This window comes from Labrus bergylta, chromosome 24 (genome assembly GCF_963930695.1).
Source record: "Labrus bergylta chromosome 24, fLabBer1.1, whole genome shotgun sequence".
In the NCBI taxonomy this organism is placed as follows: Eukaryota; Metazoa; Chordata; class Actinopteri; order Labriformes; family Labridae; genus Labrus; species Labrus bergylta.
The window spans coordinates 2310470-2338336 of record NC_089218.1 but is presented as its reverse complement, the minus strand read 5'-3'; the positions used below and the strand labels follow the sequence as shown (position 1 = coordinate 2338336).

Below are 27867 nucleotides of genomic sequence, written 5' to 3'. Positions count from 1 at the left end.
TCTCTCTCTCTCTCTCTCTCTCTCTCTCTCTCTCTCTGAATGAACGCGCGCGCGAGGAGAAACCGCGCGCGATGTGATCCGAGCGAGCCGATTATTCGCTTTGATTTGATGCCTAATTAAGAACCGATCAGTTTCAGTTAATTGATGCCCTTTGTTTGTTTGTTGTCTTTCTTTTAAAATGACAGAGTCGCTTGCTGATTGAAACAAACATCCATACGCAGAGACGGAAATCAAACAAACCCTGAGCGCAAAGACGATCCATCAGTCCGGCTGAGACGCAGAGGAGCACGGTGAGATCCTCCGGAGCTCCGCGGATCATTAACGAACACATAAAGAAACATTAAAGGGGATAAAGAAGTTAAAAAGAAGAAGACGACAGGAGGGGAATCTTTTTTTCAAACTTGGAGGAGAAAAAGTGGAAATAAAGGAGAAGAGTCCTCCGCCATGCAACATGAGTAACGACAGTAACGGAGCCGGGGGGCTGCAGCCCCTCTGGAACTTCAACGGTGAGTCCAAAGAGAAATGTTCATGTCGTTAAATGAGAAGAAAACTTAATGTCATTATTAAGAATCTGCAATTAACGCGAAGAGCAACGGACGCGTAAAAGACCTTAAAAATGATGATTTGGATTTTTCCTCGTACAAAAACACAACAAAAAACTGTCGTGATGACTTTAGATTGTTCTCTTGTGACATATGTTTCTTGTAATTATTTAATATCCATAAGATTTATCATAAAAATGTCGCCATAAAGAGAATTTCATTCAACACACCTAAAGGCATCAAAACGCTCTTTTGTAACATTTCAGCAAATCAACAATTTCTCCAACATTTATTGGATTATTGTGAAGAAAAGTTAAATCTACAAATATATGAATGAGTACATGTCATACATGTACACGTTTCTGCAAATTTCTTATAATAAAAGGCACAAAAAACATATAAGATAAGAGAATTTTTAAACAAATGATTCAACATTTCCACAGCAGATCAAAACACACAGGCTTCAGATGTTGTTGCTTTAAAGTATTTAATTAAACACAGGCTGCTTTAGTTCATATATAATCTTTACCATTAATGAAAACTGTCTTTTCCTACGCCTTTATAAGACATGAAGGGTCCTCACATCAGCAGATAAATCTTAATTTGACGTTAAAAAGGTGAATTATTGAAGCAAAGATCAGTCAGAATTTGTCTTATTTTTCTCGATGTACGGGAATGTCTCCAAACAAAGAGAGCAGCAGCAGCTTTTAGCTCGGGGCAGGAGCTGGAAAAATGAGGATGAGGAGACAGAGAGAAAAAGAAATAAAGAAAGGAAGAGACTCAGGAGGTGCTGAAGGAGAAGATAACAAAAAAAAGAAGGAGAAAAGACAAATTAGGTTTTCAGAGATTTAAAAAAATGCAGAATGAACTCCTCCCCGTCTAAAGCTTTCTCTTTTCTCCTCACACTTTTCATCTCTTCTCCCTCTCATCTTTTCATGGAGTATCAAAGCGACAAGGCTGGGAAAAAAGGGGAAAACACGAGAGACACAAGTGTTTACATTCTCATTTTGAATGAATAATCTGGACTGTGTGCAAATCCTAAATCTGCCTCCGAGCAGAGAGAGAGAGAGAGGGAGAGAGAGAGAGAGAGAGAGAGAGGGAGGGGGAAAACAACAACCTCCTGTAAACTGAAGGAACCCGTGTCACACCTCTGCAGTTCAAAGTTTGTCAGCGGTCGTATTGATTGGCTGCTGTATGGATTATGTCACAGTCCGGGCCAAACATAGACTGAGGAGGAGAAGAAGAAGTGGATGTGAATTAATGTGGGGATGCTTCATACCTGCATTCTGCCTTCTGACCAGCAGGGGGCTACAAAGACAGAATAGTTTGACTAGAAAATGTTCCTTCTTCTTCTCAGTTGATTTTTTCCATCAGTAAACATTTTCCTGAGTCTGTCGTCCCAATCGGTAGTTTCAAGTCTTCTTCAACACAGCGTGATTATTTAATAAATGAAGGTCCCATTTAGAGTCAGAGAGAGAGAGAGGAGTTAGGGCGGAGCTACTTATGATTGACAGCTACCACTGCGATCAGCTGACATAGAGAGATAAGGTCCCTCCTGTTGACAACTGTAGACCGTATATAACATGGACGTTGTCTTAGTGACGTCATCATTGGTTTCTGAAGAGGAGTTATGAAGCCAATTGAAGGCGATCGCCATATTGGAAACCTATGGACTTGAGCTTGTAAAGTCTGACCCTGCACCTGTCAAAAGAGTTCCTCACTGCCATTGGCCGATGAGAGCTGGAGGGCGGGACTCTGCTGCAGGTGATGCTTGATTGACACTTCCTTCAGAGGTTCTTTGTGCCTATAGATTGTGTAGCTTAGCGAGCCCGCGGCTAGTGGCGATTTTGTTCATGAATAGTTGGCCCACATTTGACGCCAGGCTAAGTGCTGCCCGGGGCGTTTACCTCCTTCGACCATATATGGACGTAGCAGAGTGTACCTTTTATTAAAAAGGTGCATTTTGCACGTCCTTCCTGCCCGTCTTTGCTTCAGAGTTTATTTTACAGATTGACTTCAGTGTACAGAAATTGAGCGATTGAGGTTTTACTCGGCTGTGAATAAAACGGATGTATTTTTTTTTGTGTATTTGTCGGGAAGGAAAAAGAGCAGCCCTCCGTGTGATGAGATGATTGGCAGCTCTACATAAAACATCAGGGGGTTGATGTAACATCCCCCCTCGTTCTCCCTGTTCCCTGATTCCTCCCCCGTCTCCTCCCCTCCATCAGCGGCTCTTCTGTTCCCCTCTTCATCTCTCGTGTTTCCTCTCGTCCTCCCCGCTCGCTCTCTAATTCTATCCTATTTACATCCTCGCTCCTGCAGGGAGTAGATTCCTGTGGAGGGGAGGCGGGTTTGTTTCTGTATGTGTGCATACTGTAGTGGATAAAGAGTTATATATGGGGAGGGGGGGGTGCATACTGTAGTCTATAAAGAGTTATATATGGGGAGGGGGGGGTGCATACTGTAGTGGATAAAGAGTTTTATATGGGGAGGGGGGGGTGCATACTGTAGTGGATAAAGAGTTATATATGGGGAGGGGGGGGTGCATACTGTAGTGGATAAAGAGTTATATATGGGGAGGGGGGGGTGCATACTGTAGTGGATAAAGAGTTTTATATGGGGGTGTGTACACATGATGACATGCAAATACTGTAAGAAGCATATCAGGAGGCAGCAGTGTGTGTGGAGCTCATTTCTTATGTATCTACGGGATGAGTTGGCACGTGTAAGAGTGTGTGTGTGTGTGTGTGTGTGTGTGTGTGTGTGTGTGTGTGTGTGTTCTTTCTTGAACAACTTGCGAAAACAGCTTCTTGGCTCGGGTAGGATCAGTTTTTTACGTACAGGGCGGAGGGCTTCGGTTCAGACGTACAAATGAAGAGGTCATATGCACACACACACACACACACACACACACACACACACACACACACACACACAACACACACACATTTATTCATCTTGTGTACAGAACAGGAAGTATCTAAAAGCTCCATCTACATTTAAATATTGTAATCAAAGTTTCATGATATTGGGTTTTATTTTGGCTTTGCTGTGTTTGGATTCATTATTTTTGTAGTTTTTACCGCCACAGGTGTTTCAACCAGACCGCCTTTGTTTTGTCTGACAGACGTTAGCTAACATGGCCCGTGTCGTCCACGCTACGCCTCTCTAAGTGTGTTTGTCACAGAGCCATATGGGGGCAAAGCCGTCCAACCCAGATGTAGTGTGTAACAACAAAGGCATACTGCTGGCAGAACGACGCTGTTCTAAAACTACAATCTGTAATCAGGCGTTATGGCTCCTTTCACACGTGCTCTGCACTCCTGAAAATGTCCCGACGTCATCGGGGCGGTCTTCATATGTGACTGAGGAGCCCTCTTTATAAAACGTCCTCATGAAGTCGTGCTGAGTCGAGTGAGTTGAGTGAGTTGAGTGGGCGGGGGCGATGACGCTCTCCACGCTGAACCGAGTTTCTCAACTTTAAACTCGTCGCTGCTCGCCTCGGTCGTCTGTTTTCTCTGCTGTGTTTGAGTTGTGGAAACATCCTTATTAATAAATATAATAATAACAGGAGACATGGTGGAGGACTTCTCCTTGTCCTGGTCTCTCTGTCCGCCCCCCCTTCCCCTCCCACATAAAACAAACAGAGTTGTTCTGGTTTAAATTTCACATCCGAGTTTCTTAGAACCTGATGTTCCAGATTAAAGAAGCGTCTGATGTTGTGGATTGAATTGTTTAACTTCATTGATTAACTGAAGAAAGTAAATCAGACGATTTCCTCTCATCGTGACTCAAACAAACTGTTTCAGGCTTCTGATGTTTTCTAACAGCTCTGAACGTTTAAAAACTCTACTGATACTTGAGGAAACTCTAGACTTTCATACATCATGCATTCTACTATTTACATCAGAAACTCCTGGCTTTGATTCTGAAACACCTCTGAGTGTCTCTGAGACGTCTGACATCAACACAGAGGATTATGTTAAATGTCCATGCAGGAGGAGTGAAATAAGTCCCAGGTGTTTGATGTCTCTCCCTCTCTCTCTCTCTCTGTTCTTGTTACAATTTCAGCTTAAATCCTGAATTGTGTATCTCTGTCAGCGCTCTGAGTTAGTCGTTCCTGCTCCGCTCGCTCTGCAGACAGTTGTCACACAGCGCAGAATGGAGACTTCAGTTTCTCGTCATGTTGTCCTGGACTTGCCCTCCTCGTTATGCAGCAGTGAGAAAAGGCCAAAGGCAACCAGGAGTTTGTTTTCCTTCCTATTCCCAGAGGTTCAGACTCCTACAGTCGTGCAGGGCGGTCAGCAGCAGAATATCCGCGTAGAGTTCAACACGCTGGAGACGGAGCGGTGCACATGTGATACAGATCACTGTTATCAGTCTGCAGCCGGCTGGATGATAATTACAGACAGAGTTTCTGGCTCCAAAAAGGAAAATCTCTTGGCACAAATCTTTCGTCTTTTGTTCCGGAAAAGGAGAAACACAATGAGAAAAAATGGATTGTTTTTGCAGTGCTTGCTGAATGTTGTTTGTTAGTTCTCCTCTTTTGGAAAGAAATGACTGACATGAAAAAGAAACTTTGACGATGAAACCAAACAAACGCTTTGGTTGGTTTGGTAAACTGTTTATAAGAAGGTTAACACTAACACGTGTTGAAGTGCTTTAAACCTGCGTTTATTTTTGAGTATTTATTGGAGAGATAGGAAAGTGGATAGAGTCGGAAATCGAGGAGAGATGGGGAAGTAGCCACAGGTCAGATTTGAACCCGGGCTGCCCGCTTCAAGGACTACAGCGTCTGCACATGGGGAAAGCAAACTAACCCCTCGGCTACCTGCACCCCAACCTGCGTTATTTCTAATGTCCAGCAGGGGGCGACTCAACCGATTGAAGCAAAGGAGTAGTCCAAAGAAAACTGATGTGTTGCTTTGAGCGAGCTGATGAAAGAACGAGAAAAACTGGAAATTAAAACAAATTATAAAAAGTATGTTTCAGCAAGTTTCCGTTACTCCTCAGACACAGAAAAATATAAATAAATGGGACGTTTAGTTAAAGATGAACACCGTTTATCTTCAGCTTTTTGTGCTACAGGCAGACTTCTCTTTAGACGTTTCCAGCTGCGGCATCAGCGGGGATTTGTTGCTGTGTTGAAAATGAAATGACTATTTCTGCAGTAAATAAATTCCTGTGAGGGCAGAAGCTTCTTAAAGAACAAAGAGAAGGACATAATGGGAGACAGTCTGGGAAAGACGGGGCTGTTTGTGTTGCAAATTCAATTTTGTGAGTTCAAAAACACATTTTTCTTGCAGCGTGGGGGCTCAAAAATATCTCTGAAAAACCAGAAGGTTCGGCCGAGTTGAAAAACAAAGACAGAGATTATCTTTAATCAGCACCCATTACTGTTCATTTACAAGAAATACACATGTTCATTCATTAGAGTGAAAAAATATCCTCAGAGAAATTATAAGAAAATAGTCAGTAGCTTTTTTCACTGCAGCTTGTAAACACAATATTCAGACTGGGCCCCTCCTCCTCATCAGAAGCTCCGCCCCCTGCAGGATGTAGTGTGTACGTTTACTGCTTGTAGCTACACTGCAAGCTAACCGCCGGTGTTTGTCTCCTGCCTGTCCAACAGGAGACTCACCAGCTCCCCGCCCAGAAACGTCCAGAGTCAACCAAAACAAACCAGAACAGTAAAATCCATTCAGAGGACAAAATCTGCTGCATGAAACTCAAAAAAACCTTTGAAATAAAGCGATTTGATGAGAACTAAACCTCCCAGAAGTTTTGCTCCGGGATCAGAACTGCACGCCTGTAGAAACATCGTCAGATTAACTTAATATTTCAGTGAAAATCGTACAGAAATAAAGCAGAATAGTGGTCGTTTTTATTCAAGGATATCGTGTTGATGATCCACCATCGTCTTTAACAACCTGTAGTTCTGCCGCCTTCCTCTACGTCCCCTCCTCTCATGGCCTACTTTTTCAGGGTACCACTGTTGCCATGTTGTATTTACTGTGCGCTTTAATGTGTGTGTTAATGTGTGTGTGTGTGTGTGTGTGTGTCGGCCCAGATGTTGCTGCTGGCGTTGGCTGTGAGCTGGCATCAGAGCGGGGTGTAAAGACGGAGAGTGAGGGAGAGAGGTGGGGGTTGCAGAGGGGCGAGCGAGGATTTAAGGGGGGTTTCAGAGGCAGACGAGGATTTAAGCTGAAGCCGAGGAGGGAGAGGAAGAGGAGTGTGATTGTGCTAACATGGCTAATATTTTATTAACTCTTTGCACATGATTAATTTAGAAACACGGGGGCTTGTTAGCAGATCTAATACAGAGGACGAGGGATCTTTAAAAGATTAAACAACAGACTTTTATTAAACAGGGATCCTGCAGAAATAACCCTCGCACATTTATATGTTTTAAACAGGTCAGTGAGGATGAATAAGAACACAACAAACTCTCCAAACAGTCACTACGGTCGACTCTCTGAAACACACAATATTTCCTTTACCTGCTGGACATGAGGGTTAACATTTCATTGATCCAAAAGCCCATTTTAAAGACTAAAAGAACAGAGGGTTATTTTTTCTACGCTAAGGTTAAACTATGTGTTCGGTATCGGAACAAGACAACACGGTCGGCCGGCTCGATATGTACCTCGGCTTTTTGTTCATTGATCTCCAACCACTCGTCATGCGTGTAGTATGTGGGGGGTGGGGGGGGGTTCTTTATCCTAGTGCATGGACACACACGCTCACAAACAGAACCAATTCATAAGCACAGACTGAACTGTGGATGCTGTACTGAACGTTTCAATATCATATTGAGAATTGTTGCATCCCTAGTTTGCAGCTCGTGCATCGTCACTGAACTTCCCGCCGCAGAAAGAATGAATGCTTTAACTTTTATAGTTTTGATCTCAGATCAGTTTTAACATGATTATGTTGAAAATATCTCTCGAGTGTAATTTGAGGCTTTCAGGCTGGTTTTGTTTCAGAGATGCTGGAGAAACTGGCCTCCATTATCAGTCACCAGACTCACCTGGGAGGCAAAGAGAAGCCAGTAGTGGAGGTGACATGAGACAAAAAGCTGGTTCAGACAAGCAGGCAGAAACACAAAACAAGCTAAAGGTCATCAGGCGCAGGCAGGCGGGTCGAGCACGAACAAAGGCTGTGATATGAAACCTGGCAGCAGAAGAAGAAATGTGTCTCTCTGGCTCATGCCAGCAGAGACTTTCAGCTGCAGCATCCTCTGCGTCTGCTCTGTCCCGCTTGTGATCTCCTCTGCGTTTGTGTGCGTGCTCTGTCAGCACCAATTTGTGTGTACCCGAACATGCGAGCCAAGTTCTCCTCCGTGCAGGAGCATTGATCTCACACGGTGTGGTGGAGCTTTGAGACGTCTGCAGAAAGCACACCAGAAGGTTTCTTAAGGTTTCTTTTGTGACAATGGGCCGTATGTCGCCGCCGCTTAATAGAATCGTTGGTTATCTGATTGTTGATGTGTTTAAGAAGAAGGTGGAACAATAAACGATTGTTTTATGGTTCCAATGGATGAATAGGTTCATCCTTCCCTGCTGCATGCAGGACACTCAGCTGCAGATCTTGATTCTTGTTGAAGTGGTTTCCTTTGTTTGGGGAGTCGCTGTTCCTTATCATGCAGCCGGTTTAACAGGAAATCAAGGTGCATGCAGGTGTGAAGAATGTCAAAGTGATTCAGGTGAGCGACAAAGAAAGCTGTTGCAGAATGGGTTTGACCTGTGATCATGTGAGATGAGTCCAGGCCTGATTGTTTGATTAATAATGACGCTGTCTGTGGATGATAAAGGTCGGGCCTTCACTGTTCTGCAGAAGTCAGATGACATCTCTGATAAAACACGCTGTGTGTTACTCCCTTTGTGGCTGACCACGGCAATCGACCTGCAACGACCCAAACCATCTCCATCAGGAGGCACAATGTGGCGTCAATGTGAGGTCAGAGGCTGACCAGAAAATAAACGAATGCATAAACACAGAGGGAACAAAGTAGGAATGCAATTGAACTGTTTGTAATTGACTGAAAAATTACAAAGATGGAGTGGAGGAAAAAGTCTGCAGGCTGTAACTGCACAATGGTTAAAAAAAAAAGGACAACATACCGTGGATGATATCAGCGGCCCGAGTTTCCGCTGGTATCCAAACAAAAAGGAGGATGTCTCTCTTTCTCCAAGCTGTTAAAGTGAACATTATCTCTGCCCCAGTTTGCAGGATTTTGCATGCTTTTATTTTGGAATATTAAATCTGTTATCTTAAAACATTTTGCAGCGTCAGCCTCTGGAGTTCTTTTTTTCTTTTTTAAACCCCTTGACCTTTTTAGCTCCAACCTTTTAGCTGTTTTAATCCTTTATTATTCATTTCATGATACTTTTTTAATTCAATTCCACCTTTCTCCATTTCTTTGGGTTATTTCCTGCTTGACCTGTGAGTTCTCAAGTCTGAGCCTGAGCAGGTGGTTTTTGTTCTTGATAATGCACAATGCGGCGTGCTGTTAGGAAACGCCGTTACACAGAAGGACTCGAAGTAAGTGTCTTAAAAACAGACTTTCTACTTAGTGAAAAGGAACAACCAAAAAAACAAACTAACAACAGTTACTAACGCAAACCAAATTAAAGGAGCAGCACCCCTAACCCAGAGTTTACTAAACAAAACTAATACCTGACCTGAATTAAACGAGTGAAGACACAGAAGTCATCAGGACGAAAGACAGCGAGAGGCACAGCAGCAAGCTGAAAAGCCCCGACTGCTGGCTGTCCAAGCTTCTTCAAAAGGAGTGTGTCGGCAGGGGCTGTCCTCCGATTGGTTTATTACTTCACTGCAGCTGTGTAGCAGCAGGCAGCACAGGTGAACGGTATCTGACCTGGAGAATACGTTCACCATGACGCGCTCACACAGACGCTCCAAAACACAGGAGAGGAGGTGCTGCCGGGCCCGTACCTTCTCTGTTGTCTACCAACTAGAACTTGCAAAGAAGGGCGTTCAGCATCAGTTTGTTGGTCCGTCTGTGCTGAGACTGAGATGTTGCAACAACTCTTGGATAGATTGCAAAAGGCTTCTGCAGGTCCTTTGTTTCGTCTCCCAACGGAGCCCAAAGCAAAGCCTGCGATGGAGTCTGTATACTGTATTCAAATCAGCGTTCAGACATGGAGGGGAAACCCATCGCTCGAGGGATTTTGTTTGTGTTTTGTGTGTCGCTGCTTTAAAGCGAAGGCGCCAAAATGTTTTGTGTGATGCCCTCTAATGGATCTGGACTTAAAAAAAAGGAGCGAGAGAAAGATGTTAGGACAGATGTGTGAAGCTGCAGAAAAAGAGAGATGTTAGAAAGAGAGAGGAGCTCCATTACAGCCCATGTGTCAAAAAGAATAGCTAATGTTGCTGCACACACACCCTGCATGCACACACGCACACACACACACACACACACACACACACACACACACACACACACACACACACACACACTGTGCTGCTGGCTCTGCTCTGTGAAGTATGGATTTGTAACGCTGTGATGTGCTCTCCCCCCCTATCTATCTCTCTCTCTCTTTTTACACACAAACACACGGGAAAAACACAAACACACACTCTTTTAAAATTCAAAATGTGAAACAACAAGCGAGCAAAAGAAGGGCCAGACCAGAAGACGAGACGCCAATCTTTTTTCTTTTATCGGAACGTCCACTTATAATGTCTAATAATTAATCTTGAATCAGCGCTCTAGGTGGACGGATGAAAGAAAAGAGCAAAAGGTGTAAAAAAAAGTCCGACATCCACACTTGACTTGTGCGGACGTTTAAGGAGCAGTGTGTGACCACGGGGCAAACTGAGGTCAGCGCTTTTATCAGAGGCAACAAAAGTATTGCCGTACTCTGAACACATCTTCTTGGGTGAAAAGGAGAGGAATAAAAACGTGTGTGAAGCAGGGCAAAGTTCAGATCAGACGAACACAAAAACAATCTCAGCACAGGGAAGGGTTTGGTAGTAACACCAAGGCTCGTCTGTACAGGTTCCATTTGAAATGGATCCAAAGATCCTGCAGATCTGATGGACTGTGGGAGCTGATTCCAGAGAGTCGGGGGCCAACCTGTAGCTTTAGAGTTGGAGCGCGATCTGTGAGGAGAAGGTGGGGGAATATGGAACGAGGAGGTCAGAGACGTAGCTGGGCGCGAGGTCATGCTGTGATTTGTTTGTGAGTGACAGGACTTTGAAGTTGATTCTGAATTTAAATGGAAGACAAAGAAGAGCGGGGGAGATGTGGGAATGACGCGGGTTCTAGTCAGCTGCATTTTGGACTAACTTTAAAAGGTTGGATTGGCTGAAGCGTGTTTAGAGAGAGGAACAGTTATCTAAACGGGAGAAGATTCAAGTGTGAATTCATATTTAAAGATCTGAAGAGAGCGTAGCTGGAAGTCGCTCTGAAATCTCTAACCTGTTAGTCTCATCATGTTTGTTTTTTTAACTTGTTCATCTTCTAATGAAGTTTAGCAACTAGCTATCTTGGAGCCCATCGGCAATCATCGGCAATCATTTTCTATCATCGTCGTCGGGAACAGATGCCAATTTCTTCCTAATTTAATTAACGTAAAACGACTTCCTTTTCCAGGCGGTGTTTACGTTGCAGACGTACATGCTGCCGTTGCTTGGTCCATGAAATCCCTCACACCCCCCCCCCCCCCCCCCCCCCCCCCCCCCGTCAAAGCACGACTAATGACAGTGACCGACAGGAACAGCTGGTCATCAACATCCAACACCATTTGAATGAGGAGAAATGTGCAAAAATACGAAATCAAAAACACGTGCAAAAGACACAAACAACGGCGGTGCATTTTGTGCAATAACTGGATTTGCAGCGTTTATCTGCAGAGCTTCAGTTAAACACTAGAATATAAATCACTGGATTACATCGGTATGAACCTGAAGCTGAAACAGATTTTCGTTTACTTTCATCAACGGGTCTGAAGTTTGCACGACTTTTAAAATGTTTGTTTGTTGGTTTGTTCGGTCATTTCTGATGCATTCAAAGAAGTCAGGAAATCTAATCGCTGATCATGACACAGACTGAAATGTGGAGCTGATCGTGAGCTGTTCTTGCATGCAGATATCTTTTCATAGAGAGAAACAAATCGCTGCCAGATTCCCGGTGATCGGAGCCTCGATGTCTCGTGGGTTGAGTTCCGCCTGTTTTTCCTGCTGATACGTGATTGGATGACACAACTCGCACTACAAATAGAAACACTTCACATGCAGAAAACTCAGCCCCCCCCCCCCCCGAGAACAGAGTCTTAAATAGCTATAGATTAAGTAGAATCTATAAATAGAGGTTGATCGAGCAGGGCGGCCCTTCCAAGTTTTTTATTAGAGTCTCCACTCGTCTCTCTTGGGCAGATTCTCTGATGTTTTGCACAATTTGTATTCACCAGGATGCAGATGATCATATGATGCTTTATAGGAGGTTAATCATAAAACAAATAACCCTAACCCTAGCAACAGATCAGGAGTTACCTAAGATTTAAAGATAGCAACATGCAGTAACATGATGTGAATGCACAGGGGGGTCAGCTTCCTCTTTGTTTTCTGGTTTTTACTAAATTGGCTCCTTGGGGGATACGGTGACCATAAATGACTCGACTTAAACCCTCGGTGTGATTCTGCACCGGCTCTGACTCCTTGGTGTCAGAGAGTCTGCAGTGCTGAGCGCTGGTTGCAGCAGCGCTTTTAGGGATTATAGGTGTCAAAACAGTCAAGGGCGCTCTAAAAAAAACACACACAAGGAGTCCAAAACTGCAGCTGGAAACATGAATACCCAAAAAGCAAGATTAAAATATCATAGAAAACATGGAGATTCATGCAAAGGTGCAAATACACTCACAAGGAATTTTCTGCAAGTCAGCATGTCACATCTGAACATTTCATACGGAGAACTGCAGAGTGACTTCAAACCATCTGATCATCTTTCATTTCTGTTCTCATGAGTATTTTTTCCCACCCAGTGTTGCAGCCAAACGTCGATCCTTTGTTGGATAATTAAGCTTCCTTTGAAATGTCTAAATAAGGAGTTCTGACCTCAAATAGACATTTATTATGGTTCCCTGTATGTCTGGGTTTTATTGTATGAAAACAGAAGCTATGCGTGCATCACAGACTGTCAAGGAATTATTCTTGGGAGCCCTTTTGGAAAGGTAGCATAAATTGTCACAACACCAGCATCATTTGGTACATTGGTTTATTGTTTCGGTACAACATGATTGACGAGCTTGCGGTCATCTTCCCTCCCTCATTTGGCTGAGTCAAGTGTGAAACCAGTTGTAAGTTTGTGTCACATCAGGTTATTCTTTTATTGGAAGTCGATTTTTTCTATGCAGATGACACTCTTCTCATACATTCAATTTAAATTAAATGTCTTCCTTTTCCTCTGTTTTTTACACCTACGTCATCCAGAATAAAAAATGTGTCCACAGTTTCAGGTCAATCAGCAATAATGAATCAGTGTCACTTGTCATTTGTTAAACTTTTATTCCTTTCGCACCCCAGAAAGAAAACCCTCAAACATATAATAACGCTTTTTGGCACCTGGCAATCAACTGCTCGTCTTAAGTCGACCCCTCGCTGTGCCGCTTCAAACATCATGACAGGCTCATTTTATTAGAGCTTTTCAGTGAGGTTTTGCTTTACTGCTTCGTGCTTCTCTTTTAATCACATTCATGTTGCAGCTTTCTCTGCAGCTTTGAATAATCCGGTGAGGTGTTTGCTTATTGTTGTCTGAAGGTCAGACGCTCGTGTTTCCTGCTCCGTCTGACTTCGCTGCAGCATTATCAGATCTCTTGTTCTTATAAAGGACCATTGCTAGAAAAATACAGTCAAAAGAAGCTGTGTTTTTCTTCTTCCACCATTCTTTGTAGCTGCATACTTTTGTTTTTTTGCTCTCTTGGTGTAAAATAATATCTGTTATTATTCCTCTTACAGAATTATAATGTGTTTTTGATTCTTGGAGGTTTTTTTCTACCTTTGTGGAACCTTAAACAAACCCACACAGGCCGATCATTAGGATGATGCTGCGGGCGACAGGACCTGTGGGTTTAATGTGGCCTCGCTCTCCAGCAGCGGCCCCACTGGGGCTTGTTTGCTGGAAAGCTGCAGGACCTGCTTCCTCCCCCTGAGGACCATTTTGGATTTCTTTCTCGTCTTAAGCCACGTTTAAAAAAAATATATAAATATTGTAGACTTTGTCTTAAGCTCTGAGGTAAAAGAGGAAGGTCGTCATGATGTTCGTTGTATATTTTATATAAAAGCATCCAGGTATCAAAGGAAGACCTCGTATATCTTTAGTAGTTTGTACACAAATAGTGTGTAGTTCTCCCTAGTGGGTAGTTCCTCTTCTAAAAGTCTGAAAATACGTCTACAGGCATCGACCAGTTGTATTTAATGGGATTGATCACATGACTTCACAACCAGTAAACATCTCCTCACAGGAGCTTTAAATGAAATCAATATGAATAATGGAAGAATATTTTAAATGCATTAATGTTTCGATCCAGTAAGAAAAACTTCAGTGTGCAGCAAATTCCTCCAAACTCTCAAAATAAATCAAATTGCTTTTATTTTTATGGATTTAAAAAAAATACTTATTAAACCTGACGCTGTGTTTTACAGGATGCTTTGAATGCATCACTCTGTTCTTTAGTTTCTTCTTTGACACCTTCACTTTGCGAGCGCATCATGCTGCATTATTCAGAGTAGATTCAGATTCTTTATGTATATCAGAAAGATGAGAGTGCGTCTGTATGATTACATCTAAAGTGTGTTGGAGATGAATATTTCAGCAGCGTGTGTGTGTTGATGATGTGAGCGTACGTTGGGCGTGCGAGAGTCGTATAAATGTTGCAGCAGTGTGTTTGTGTGAATCGGAGCTGATGGTGATGCAATCAGCTGTAATGTGTGTCTCATCTGCCTCTGTTGTATATTTCATAGAAAGATCAAAGCTGATTCTTCGGGGTGTGTCCTCCAGAAAGAATCTTCTTCGCTCCAAATCGCTTTTATTTTATAAGACCCAGAAAATTGTTCGAAAATGTTCAACATGTCACAGATGATCAGGAAGCATAGAAAGAGAATATTTTATACCTTATTAGAGCTTGTTCAAATTAATCTTTCAACTTTGAACTCAAGAAACGGTTTACCACTCACTACATGGAGTAATTCAGCTCATTTATTGAAGTACTTTTAAATATTTAACATCCCTCAAATCTGAACAACATCCTCATAAAGCATGCTGTGTTGAAGTGCTGGCTTCCTCCACACACGGCCGTTTTGGACACCCCTCAGTTTGCCAGATATGAGAGCAGTTATCAGGTCAACAGGTGTTGCAGCGATGGAAGCGGGCAAGAGAAGTGGTTCAGATAGAAGTGATTGTACCCGACCTAAAAAGCCTCTGCATGTTTCTAATAAGCTCCACGAGCAGAAACGTGCTCAAACTAGGATCAATATTGGAGATGCTTTTGAAAAATGGAGAGAGGTTAGAACACAGAAAGGTTTACAGACCAATGCAGAGCTGGATAAACACTGAAGCTTCAGTGTCTAAAGAGGAGGGGGGGGGAGACAGCCCAGACAATGTGAAGCTACGAGCTAACTAAAGTGTGCTAAAATGAGCCTGCTACACAACAATCACAGAGCAGAAGCAGGATCCACATACATGATTCAGACCATGCTCATTACATACATGTTTAAACACACAGTCACTCCTCTCGCTCTCTTGATGCTTCAGCAGTTCTTAATTAATGCAGGAGCGATGTGTGTGTGTTTGCATCATGTTTTTAAGACCGTGTACTCGTCAGCGTCTACTTGAAATAAAATGCATGTGCGTGCAACTAGAGTGTTGCAGTATTTAGAGCGTGTATGTATTCTGTGTAGCATGTAAGCATAAATTAAAGATAATATAAGAAGTAGCATGCTGGAAATCTGTTAGTCACATTGTCAGGTCTGAAAGGAGCAATATGTAACTGACACCTAGTGTTTAAAATGTGTACTACATCTCACTGACTGGACCTTTAAGGAGATTTGATGTTAAGATTTGACAAACATTATTTTTGAGGATGTGTTTTCTGTTTTATTTTGTTATGAAAAGGTTCAATAAAAAGACGAGGAAGTAACACGATGACCTACTTTCATAAATCCAGTTAAGGAGGAAGTTGAGGTGAACTCTGGAGCTTACGGGTGATATCTCTCCTGATTATCTATTTCCTACTGACATTCAAGGTTGGTGTCTTTAATTTAAGACCACAATACCTCCTTAATCTTAATTCAGGAGCTTTACTTTCCTGTTCTTCAAGTTTCATCCTTTAACAGAATGTTTGCAGCTCAAAAAACGTTCACATGAATCATCTTAAATCTGTTGTTTTCGACCTCGTCTACCTGCATCTCCACCTGTTCAGTGACGAATCACGACACAGAGTTTTGAAATTGTTCAATTCACCAAGTTAATTAAAGTCTAAGTGGTGTCATTTGGCCCTGAGAGGGAACAAAGCATCTCAGTGTTTCAACAGCAACAGAAGTCTTCTGAAAGACGTCGATTAGATTTTTAATTGAGTTTCACTTTTGTTGACTTCATGCTTTAATGTGCCTTAACTTCACTGCACACTGTATCTCTTTTTGTCCCCACGTTTGTCTTAATTGTGTTTGGCAGCATAAAAACTAACTTTTAGTCTTCTTCTACTTCTTTTGTATTTAACAACACCTACTGTGCTGCAGTGTGAATGATGGTGCGTTCCATTCGATCTTGGAAGTCAGAAATTCAGAAATAGCGTTTAAGCTGTAACTGAGTTGTGTTTATTAGCAGCTTGGTCCTCTTCTTGTCTAATTAATCAATCACACTGAAAGTATTGTGCACGTTCTGCCATGTAAACTGCAGCTCGTTTACTTTACACAGCGGCTGTTATCAACACTCTGAGTTTTTAGTCATATTTAAAAAAGTATTTTCAGATATTTCGGCCATGAGTAGATGTTGATTTCACATGTTTGTGTGTGAGGGAGAGATACTTTCCGAGGTGTCAGGTGTGACTCCCCCCCCCCCCCCCCGATCTCCCATCTGTCTTCCTCTGACTCTCTCCCCGTGACCTTTGACCTTCTCCAGCTGGGTGCTGCGAGTGGATCTGGTCTGGAGTTTGCAGGCTTGAGATTCTGTTTCTGGTGTTCATTTGGCCTCATGTCCAGTCTGAACTCACTTGATTTCAACATTTGATATTGCTGCATGAAACGTCAGCCTGGAGAGGGCTCCTGTGTTGCTAAGTTACTAGGAGAGCGACGTCACTGGACGGCGCCTTCTCTTACGTCTGTAACCTACTCTCTTTTTGCCATACACACGGGCTCTGTAAGGTCGAAGGTAGTCCGTAATAAACGAGGAGCTTTGTGGAAACTCCAGGCACGTATGGTTGGACACTTCTGGCGAGCTACCTGTCTCCAACGCTATTCAGAACCACGATGCATGGACTCAACCCGTTGCACTTTGAATCTTATGCAGCAAAAACTCTAAAAGATCAAACAATCTGCACGAAGCCCTGAACAATTTCCCAGAAAGCTCATCAGCGTACGGAGAGAAGACGTGTAAAGAAAATAATGTGCAAAGGTCGAGAATGATTGGAGTTGTGCTTTAATGTTTAAAAAATGAACCTCCCATAACCCCCCCCCCCTCCCCCCCGCTCTCCATCCTGCAGCGCTCCTGCTTTTTTAATCTAACTTCAGCGTTATCAGAGGCGTCCGCTGTCTCTGCTAAATGAGTCTGAACATGAACGGAGAAAGCGTGTTGACTCAGCATGTCGTAGAAAACAAACAAACAATAAGCCGTATATTCAGAGCGCGGCCTGAATGCATCCGCAGATTGGTTGGAGGGGATGCTTTAGTTTGAGAATATTCATGAAGCTTTGAAGCGGAGCCAGAAATAAAGGCACATCCTGATGTGTTTGATTAACTCCGCATCGGGACGCTTTGGAGATGCAATTTCATTTTTCATAATATTTAGGAGGAGATCATGTTTTAAAGGCGAGCTGACTGCGTTTAGAATAAATGTCATAAAAGAGCACAAGTCGAGCTTTCTGGGAAATTGTTCCGGACTTCAGGCAGCGGATTTTCAGATTTGATCTTTTAGAGGAAAGTTTGGATCAATATTTAAACAGTTGTTTATGATCAGTGTGTTTATTTTGCAAAACCAAATGAAAAAAAAATATCTCCCTGCCACGTCTGATTTCTGTAAATAGTTTCTACAGTCATTTAACTCAGGTAGACATGGTGGTGTATCAGTATCAATAACTCCATCATTTGTTCAGTTTGCATGAAGCTGCACACAAACTCTCCTGCAGCTTTCTCTTCTGCTGTCGTCCAAACTCTTCAACACGTCTGCTAACAAGCTGCTGTCTGCACACCGCTCTCTAACTACACTACACGCTTGTTTACTTTGTCTCCTGTTCCCACACGAAGCCCGGCCTGCCAGCTGCTGTCAATCAAACACACACACACACACACTCACACACACACACACACACACGTCTGCACCTCATGGGGAACATACTGTAGACTGAGATCCTACAGGTGGTTCCAGAGGGGGAGCAGAAGTTTTAAAGAGGAACTAAACCCCCCACACAGCTCAGGGGGGCGGCTATGTCTTTAGAAGAACATTATGTCCCGCCCTCTATCTTGTGATTGGTTCTATCCCATTACTGTTAGGAATATGTCACGACATGGCAGTCAGATACTCTCCAAGTTCAGTTTCATGGAGACTTTTCGTAAAACTATGTTAAAGAGATTTAAATCTGGTGTCAGTCGGGCAGCGTTTGACCTTTATTCAGACTCTGAAGCAGCTAACAGGCTGAAACATGCAGATCGAAGAGGCATCATTGGACAGGTGGGAGTTAAAGTTCACTGATGCACTCTGGCACTCGACTTTGTTTCATCTTTTTAGGTATGAAACATATATTTTTTTAAATATATAACATTTATAGGAACCGTTGCAAGGAGAAAAAATGAGCAAACTTGTTACCATGACAATAAACCAACAAAGATCAGGAGTGTCAACACCCGGAGCAAATTAGCATCTTGACAACTATGGCAACAGACTCAAAGGTCACATCTCCTCCTCCTCTTCAGTTTAAATAAGTGTCAGAGCTCCTCAAAACATGTGTGTGAAGTTTCTTGTTCTAAATCCACTCTGATCCTGTATTTGATCATGTCTATAAACCCCTCTATTTCAGCCCTGCTCAGAACAGGCTGTTTCTGTGTCTGTACCTTTAAATATGTAAATTAGCTGTGTCTGACCACGCCCCCTCTCTGGAAGGGCTCGGTGTACTCGGTGCTTTCTCGCTCCATGTCCTATTGTTTACAGTGAGAAGTCAGACTCAGAGGGCAGAACAAACACCTAGCTGTGGGAGTGTCACCCACCTGGGGGAGGGGCTACTGCCCTTTGTGATGTCATGAAGGGAAAATCTCCAAACGGCCTCTCCAAATTGAAACCGCCGCTTCAACTTAACATTCATTTCTCTTTTTTTCCTTCAGGGTCATCGGTGAACCAATCAGCTGACCTGTTCTCCAACACGACCTGCAACGTCTCCACCAACGAGACGTCCTGCTCCGCTAACGATGGCGCCGGTGCAGGAAGTCCTTATAAGGCTCTGGAGATGTTTTTTATCGCCTTGGTGACGGGGTCCCTGAGCTTTGTGACAGTGACAGGAAACATTTTGGTCATGCTGTCGATCAAAGTGAACCGCCACCTTCAGACTGTCAACAATTACTTTTTGTTTTCGTTGGCGTGTGCGGATCTGATCATCGGCGCTTTCAGCATGAACCTGTACACCGTCTACATCATCGTGGGGTACTGGCCGCTCGGCCCCGTGGTCTGCGACCTGTGGTTAGCGCTGGATTACGTGGTCTCCAACGCCTCGGTTATGAATTTATTGATCATCAGCTTCGATCGGTATTTCTGCGTCACAAAACCGCTGACGTACCCGGCGAGGAGGACGACGAAGATGGCGGGTTTGATGATCGCAGCTGCGTGGATCCTGTCCTTCATCCTGTGGGCGCCCGCCATCTTGTTCTGGCAGTTCATCGTTGGGGAGCGGACGGTGCCACCTGGAGAGTGTTACATTCAGGTACAGTATCGTCTCTTTTACTGTCTTTCCTGATTCTGTGTAATCTGTGGAGAGTGTGAAGCAGCTTTATCACGCGCATGAAAGTCGCACGGGTCGGAGGATGTAAATGTAAACGCCGCCGCCTGCTCGCTCGTGGGGATTTTTCCTGAATATTTCCTGCAGCGTTCACACATCGGCTCCCCCCGACTTCTTGCAGAAATGTCACCTGGGAGCTGGCAGGAAAACTTCCTGATAAAAATCCAATTGTTTATCTCATGACCTCAGAGGAGAAAAAGCACAGACCCGTAGAAATAGTCTTGGCTTAACCTCGTTAGTCGGCCAATGAGAGCATGGCATGTCGAGGCCTGACCTATCACAGTTGTTTCCAGATCAGGAGAATGAGATCTTGTTATCACGAGGAAGCAAGACTTGTTATCTCATGAGAGAAGTAAGTTCAGATCTCGAGAAAACAACCATAAAATCACTCTCCCATCACGAGGAAACAGTAAATCAAATGTATGCATGCATGTCCACTTTGGGCTTCCGTAGTATAACGTTGTGCAACACAACAACACTACCAAACTCGGCTAAACAATAAAGAATAAAAAAATACAAACTTTACAAACACAGGTTTGATGTCAGGTGTTTTGCATCCGACTGCACACAAAAAAAATCCTTGAACTGAGAATCATATTTCTGTAAACCGTCTCTGTGGATGATGTCAAAGCGTCTGTCTCTCTGCTTCTTTCTCCAGTTCCTCTCTAACCCCGCGGTGACATTCGGGACGGCCATCGCTGCGTTTTACCTTCCCGTCATCATCATGACCGTCCTGTACATCCACATCTCCCTGGCCTCCAGGAGCAGAGTCTCCAAACACAAACCGGAGAAGGAGAAGAAGAAGGGCATCAAGTAAGAGCAGCACAGGACTCAGACTTATAGATTAAGACATTTTAGAAATATACAAATGAGACAAAGAATAAGAACGACCCAACTTAATAATTTAAGATGTCTTTTTTTATTCTCGTCATTATGATTCAGTCATGTCTCTTCTTACGGCCTCCTAAATGTTAAAAACAGAAAATGTCCCTGACAGGGAACAACAGCCGTGCGAAGCCTGAGTTTGGTTCGTTATGAAGGATTACAGAGATGACCCAGTTTCATGACAGCAGAAAATATTAAACTTCCTTAAAGCTCTTCTACAGAATATTAGACTTCTCTGCTGTCTGTCTTGTGAAAAATGACAGATAAATATTTTGCAATGTCAGTGAAATGTGTAGAGAGTGAAATGATAAAGGTATCTTACTCTCTGATCATTAAGGAAACATGCTATGTTGAAGTGCTGGCTTCTCTGACAACAATGCAGCAGCCAGTATGTCCTCCTTCTAACTTTAGATTCTGCTCCTGAATGCTCTGGATTTGTTTGGACCAGAGAAGGTAGGCGCTTTTAAGACACCCCCCCACACAGCCGTTTTGGACGCCCCTCAGTTTTCCAGATATGAGAGCAGTTATCAGGTCAACAGGTGTTGCAGCGATGGAAGCGGTCAAGAGAAGTGGTTCAGATAGAAGTGATTGTACCCGACCTAAAAAGCCTCTGCATGTTTCTAATAAGCTCCACGAGCAGAAACGTGCTCAAACTAGGATCAATATTGGAGATGCTTTTGAAAAATGGAGAGAGGTTAGAACACAGAAAGGTTTACAGACCCATGCAGAGCTGGATAAACACTGAAGCTTCAGAGTCCACCACATGGTGACCTGAGTGAGCATCCACTATAGAGAGGAGGGGGGGAGACAGCTCTCTATGATGTTTAGAATTTTGACATACATATTTTAACCACTAGGTGTCAGAGTTACATATTGCTCCTTTAGTAACAGGGTCTTTAAATAGCATGTCACCCAGACTATTAACATGAATTATACATGTACTCAATTTGCAGCACAATTCATTTCCATAATGTGAGCAATAAATGATTCATAAAGTTAAATGTATTTATGTATAACACTTAAAATCAACAGGATTGTGACTTAAAAGTTGATGCTGATTTTTTTTTTTAAATTGCCTCAATACAGATTTATGATAACAAGATTAATTAAGCGACTATAATCAAAAGAAACCAGAGAAGTAAGACCCCAAAATCAACAACAGAAGAAGAAAATGTCATAAATAAATTGACAGAAAACTTCAGACGTAACTATAAATATGAGAAAATAATGGGGTTATTATTTGACTCACACTTGTTAGTCATTAATCGCTGTGGGTTCAAATCCGACCTCGACCCTTCGCTGCATGTCATCCCCTCTTCTCTCTCTAATAAAGGCAAAAAGTCCAAAAATAATGATAACGACGGTAGGTTTTTTTCCCCCAGAACTCCCAGTCTGCTTAAGAGTCACCTGTTGAAGCAGAACAACAACAACGAGACCAGTCCTCAGGCCAGCCCTCGCTCCACCCCCAAGCTCAGCCTGGACTCCACCACCACCGCACTCGACGCCGTGAAGAACGGCCGAGTGGAGGAACCCAAACCGGAGCAGAACCAGGCGCCTGCTCAGCCCAGTCCTGGACTCACACAGGTACTGAATCATCCAGAGACAGCAGCTGTTTGTTATCATATCGTTTCTTCATGTTAAATCTGTTTATCGATCCAGGAGGAGAAGGAGAGCTCCAACGATTCGTCCACAGCTTTCATCGCCCCCACAGAACCAAAGGAGAACCCGAACAACGAGGTCATCTCTGAGGTCAGAGTTCATGATAAAGAAGTTGTTCTGTGTTGTTTATCCGTCGTTGAAGTATTCGGCGCTGATGTTTAAAAATCTGAAGCGTTTTTGCAAAAACTGTGCTCAAAAATCCTCTCTCTTTCTGGGGAAGAATCCTGGCTCTGTTGATGTGGTCACAATTACCGACTTCACTGAAACACATTTGTTAAATAACGGTCCGCTCTCGGCCTTCAACTGGTCAAAGTGGCGGTAAAAGTTCAACTTCTAAAACGCTCTGGCTTTCATTTCAGGCGGCGATAAATCCAAACCCGGATCCATCCTCAGCCTCCATCTCTGCTGACGCGAAGATGGGCCCCGGCTCGAGGTGGTCAAAGATAAAGATCGTAACCAAGCACAGCGGGGACGAGTGCATCACCGCCATAGAGATCGTACCGCCTGTGGACGGCACCGAGCGCCATTCCATCCCCATCAGCCGCCCTCGGACTGTGGCGAGGAAGTTTGCGAGCATCGCCAGGAGCCAAGTGAAGAGGAAAAGACAAATGGCTGCCAGAGAGAAGAAAGTATGTTATGTAACACTGCACACACACACACACACACACACACACACACACACACACACACACACACACACGCTGCTGATGGGCGGATGTACATGCCTTGAAATAAAAGCTGTTTGTTTAGCCGTGGAGGAGCACAAAGGCTCTTGAAATACGGGGGTGAAATGATGATTTATCCTGGTTTTTTATCACCATTTAAAGTTTGTCATTTAGTTTTTGGTGTACATTAAATGATTGTTTTTGCGTGGCAGCATATGTTGCTGGCGTGCAGGTGGGATCACTCAGTTCCAGCAGCGTGTGAACGATACGCAGCAGCTGTTTTTTCAGAGATGAGTGGCTTTTGTGCTGCAGTCACTTCACTTAATTATCGTTGAGAGTGACAGATGGTATTTGGAAACGTTCCTCTGAGCTTTTTAACATGACAGACATGAGTCTAATTTGGGTCCGTCACTCTTCAAAATTCACAACAAGGCGGACTCAACATCCAAAAACATCCTCAGCGAGGGAGGAAATGTGAAGTTTGAAGGGTTTTTTGTTTGCAAAAGTAGAATTAAGGAATTCATCTTAAAGTTTGGGTCCTGTATTTCCAGGCTCAGGTTTAACAGATCCTGAGGGATTTCCACATCGATCCAGTTCGCTTCCAGTTCGCGTGCTTCTTGTGTCCCAGTTATTCCAGTGAATACGGATACTTTTGAGGGGGTGTTAGGATGCATGTTCTCATTTCCTTTAAGGTTTCTTAATCCCTTTGTAGGCTCTGCGTTTTTTTTGTTGTGGTTGATGTCAGAATCAGCCTGAAAACGTCTGAAACAATGGTAAGAGTGAACATTGTGTTTGCTTCTGTCTTTTCCCATCAATCTGCTCGTACACAACATGTTGCATCAATAACATGTTTTAGTCTGCAGGATATACTCGCAGCAAATAGATTTTTATACCACAGTGAAAATAATTTAACGATCTACGTCCAGCGGGAGAGTAGAAGATTATCAGCGCATCAATTTTCTTTTGTTCTGTTCACTCTTCCTCTCTTTTTTTGCTTCTCTACAGGTGACCAAGACAATCTTCGCCATCCTGCTGGCCTTCATCATCACCTGGACGCCGTACAACGTCATGGTGCTGATCTCCACCTTCTGCCAGTCCTGCGTCCCCGACACCGTGTGGGCCATCGGATACTGGCTGTGTTACGTCAACTCTACCATCAACCCTGCCTGCTACGCACTGTGCAACGCCACGTTCAAAAAGACATTCAAGAACCTGCTGCTGTGCCAGTATAAGAACATAGGAACCAGATGAGATGGAGGAGGAGGAGGAAGAGGAACGAGGGTGGGAGGAAGGGGACGGGGCGAACCACCACTACACAACATGGGGGACGGAGGAAGAGAAAAGGAGCCGGTTGAAGAAAAACGGATGACAGATAAATCAAGTCGAAGGATTCCTTTGTAAAGAGAAGAGACATCTGAAACAAATGAACGCCCTATCGGTACAGATACACTCAGAAATGTGAACCAGGGATTCCTTAACCTGCCCTAAAACTGAAAAAATACAATAAAATCACAAACTGAGCGGAAACATGGCTTCACAGGAATGGGGGGGGAAATACCTAAAGGGGTTTGAAATGGGATTAATGGAAACTGAGGTTGGTAGTAAATAGTAGATAAAGGAGAAATGAAGGGAATCAACAGATATGTGAAGGTATGGATTGATGGGGTGACAGAGCTGATGGCAACATCTAAAACAGGGTGACAACACTGCAGCATGCAAGGCTTAAGAGGTCGTCTTATTTGATAGATAAATGGATGAATATTGGTGGCCAATGGATGATTGGATGGTTCACTGGACGGGTGTATCAGCTCAATCCAGCTGTTGTTGTTAGCGACTTGTCATGTGTAGACGGAGTCTGGTCTTGTTGCTGCGGCAGCTTAACTTGTTTTTCCAAAGCTCGCACATTCCACGACTCGTGTCCAATCCCAACTCACGTCTTCCTGCTGTTTGCAGAAATCCAAAATGTTCCTTTAATTAGTTTTTCTGGCGATGGGGGAGTTTCTCTTCAGTGTTTTTAATTTCGATTTGGAACGTGCCTTGCATCACGTAGTTTGGCTTTTACTGCCGCCTATTGGCTTTATTGTGAACTGCGCCATGGCCAATGTGTCTTTCAAAACTGCCCTCACAGCAATTGCACCCAACTGGATTCTATAAAATCCACATCGATGCACGTATTGGCATTGGTTTTTTGAGCTCAGGCGTCATGGTTGGATGGTCGATTGGAAGGCGTGGTCATTATAACAGATCACGGCCAGACTGGCACCCACTTGGGCTTACCCGGGTTAGGTGGGCTGCAACTGGGCTCAGAGTGGCTCCTTTTGGGGCCCACATTGGCATATTAGAAACATACAGTAAACATGGGCTAGGAAGTGGTTAACCATTTATGGATACTTGATGGGGCTCGTAATTAATTCACCTACAGCAGTTAACACCAGTTGGACGTCCCGATCAAGTGAACCAACTTTTGGATTTGTTTTCAGGAATGGATCTATAAATGAGATACCAGATGGATAGAAGGAAACACCTGTTGATCTGTGAAAGCTTGATTATTCTCCAAAGGCAGACAGAACTTGGACCAACCCCAAAATTTGCAAACAAAATGCAATCAATTCCACCCAGAAAGGTGTTTATTCAAAGACAATAGCTTGTTGTCTGACAGCCCGGGGTATGAAGTCACTTATTGTACTCTTCTGTCTCATATTGTATGACCATTGGCAAAGTCGGGATGAGAGTGTGTTTGTCTGGCTGGCTTTCATCCTCGTAAAGACATGATGTATAATAGCGGTGTTGTTCTGAACCTTCTAACAGTCCTGTGTCCCTGACACTGTGTGGGCTAACGGCTCCTCGCTGTGTTAACAGCTCGTCATGTCCTGTACAACGCCACATTTCAAAAGACAATCCGAGAAACTGCTCTCGTGCCAGTGTCGAAATACAGTCACAAAGAGAGGGAGGAAAGCGAGGGGGGGAGGGATGGCAACGGGTTGAAACGGGCAAAATCAGAGCTCTGAGGAGGGAAGAGAGAAAATAATATTTTGAGTGATATTTTGAATAAGTGAGTGATCGTGGGATGATGGCGCTGAAGACGAGAAAATGGTGACAGATTGAGGCTGAAAGATTCTCTCTAAAGAGGGGAGAAATCAACATCGGAGAATTCTCTCTTATTAGTGCAAAAACGTTTACGTCTAACCTTAACGTAACCGTAGAAACCGGTGTCTCTACTTCTTCTTAAAGGCATGTGTTGTGTTTCTGCAGCCATGTCTACAACTTCCTCATATGAGACTGTATAGAAAACTTTATAACAAGCTTTCACTTTCATTTCAAGATAAGAGCAGAGGACTTCCAGCTGAGCGTCACAGCAGGCCATCAAACCTTAAACATCATATCAATGCACATCATAATAACTGCATGCCGCCATGGAGCCCAGTCTTTCTTAATGGATCATTCATTTCAAAGAACCACAAAACTTGATGCAGGTGAACTTTAAAGTAGTTTTAAAAAAAACAAAAAAACGACTGACCTTTTGGGAGCTCGAGGAAAAACCTGCAGCCGGAACATTTCCATTTAGGTGTACGGCATCTCGAAAGGGAACGATAACTCGACGGGGTTTTGGAAATCTTGATCCGTTTTTTTTCATTTTCAAATGAAAGCAGAAAAAACACGAGGTGGACACGAGGCCTCAGAGGTAAGACACCCTGAGGAACACCGCAGAAGAATAATTTGGATACCTTGCGTTCGCTTGTGATCACTTTAAGTTAATAATCAGGTGTGTTAGTGTCTTGCGTTGCTGCTTTTTTTAAACCATTTGCATGCGACAAAATGACAAAATGAAATATCATTTCACTTTTAAACTCTTTGTCGTCGATCAGAATCAGAAATACTTTACAGAATATAAATATAAAGAACAACTTTTAAGCTTTAAGATATAAGTAAGAAATATTTAAACATTTTATATATAGAAAAAAATATAAGAAAGAAATCATAATGTACAAAATATGATGTGTACCCAATAAAGAAAACAGGCAGATAAAGGGGATGTCGTGATTTAAAGCTGAACACCCAAACTGTTTAAATAAGATTTACAAAAGTATCGCTGAGTTCCGACGTATTACACAAACGATAAGTTCAGATTCAGGGTTGATATGGGCCTGGGTCAACGATACTTTACATTTGCTGCCGTAGGTTTGTGAATTTAAAGTTTTGTTTATTCTCAAGTTTTTATTTCCATATTCAAAAGATATTAAAGGTTTATCCCCAGAGCATTCGTCAGAATTTACTACAACCTTCAAGCTCAAACAGCTCAAACAATAAACACCACGATGATGTAACAATTCTGAGTGAAACTAAAAGAGGGGAGGCCTTTTTGAAGGACCAGCTCAAGGACAAAAGACGTTAAGATGACTGATCTTTGTCAGGTGAAAGATGATGAATGAATTGAAATGAGTTGTCTTTGTACAGTTTGTCACGTTGAGATTAAGGAATAAAACGTTGAGATGCTTTGTTATCTTTGAAAATAAACTTTTAATGCATGAATCTAATTTAAATTGTTCTTGGAGTCTGTAAAGTGGGGTGGGGTCACAGCAAGATGCCTTAAAACGGTTTGTTTTACTCATAGCCTCTAAATAAGAATGTTTGAAGCCTGAGTGTCGTCCCCCATCTGTTCCTGCTGGAGTCCCATCGATGGCGGTCTCCATGCCAGAAATGCTCTTAGCCTAACTTTTCAGTTCAACTGAAATCATCTAAACGGCTGAATTCCCCCAAGATAGGATAGGAAAGGATAAAACTTTATTGATCACCAGGGGGGAAATTCGGGCGTTGCAGCAGCACAGACAAGTAGCTCAAAATACAAAATACACATTAAACAGAATAGATAAGATAAATAAAAATGAAAATAGGGGG

At 43.1% G+C, this 27867-nt stretch overlaps 1 protein-coding gene across 1 annotated transcript; it reads left to right on the top strand.

Annotated features, from left to right (window-relative positions):
- The first annotated feature begins 51 nt into the window (after positions 1–51).
- On the top strand, positions 52–27506 carry chrm4a (cholinergic receptor, muscarinic 4a). Its single transcript, XM_020654363.3, has 7 exons — positions 52–506; positions 19095–19687; positions 20421–20575; positions 22030–22231; positions 22307–22396; positions 22666–22935; positions 23977–27506. Exons 1-7 carry the CDS (start codon positions 452–454, stop codon positions 24220–24222), a joined length of 1611 nt encoding a protein of 536 aa, XP_020510019.1. The 5' UTR covers positions 52–451; the 3' UTR covers positions 24223–27506.
- Positions 27507–27867: the final 361 nt, after the last annotated feature.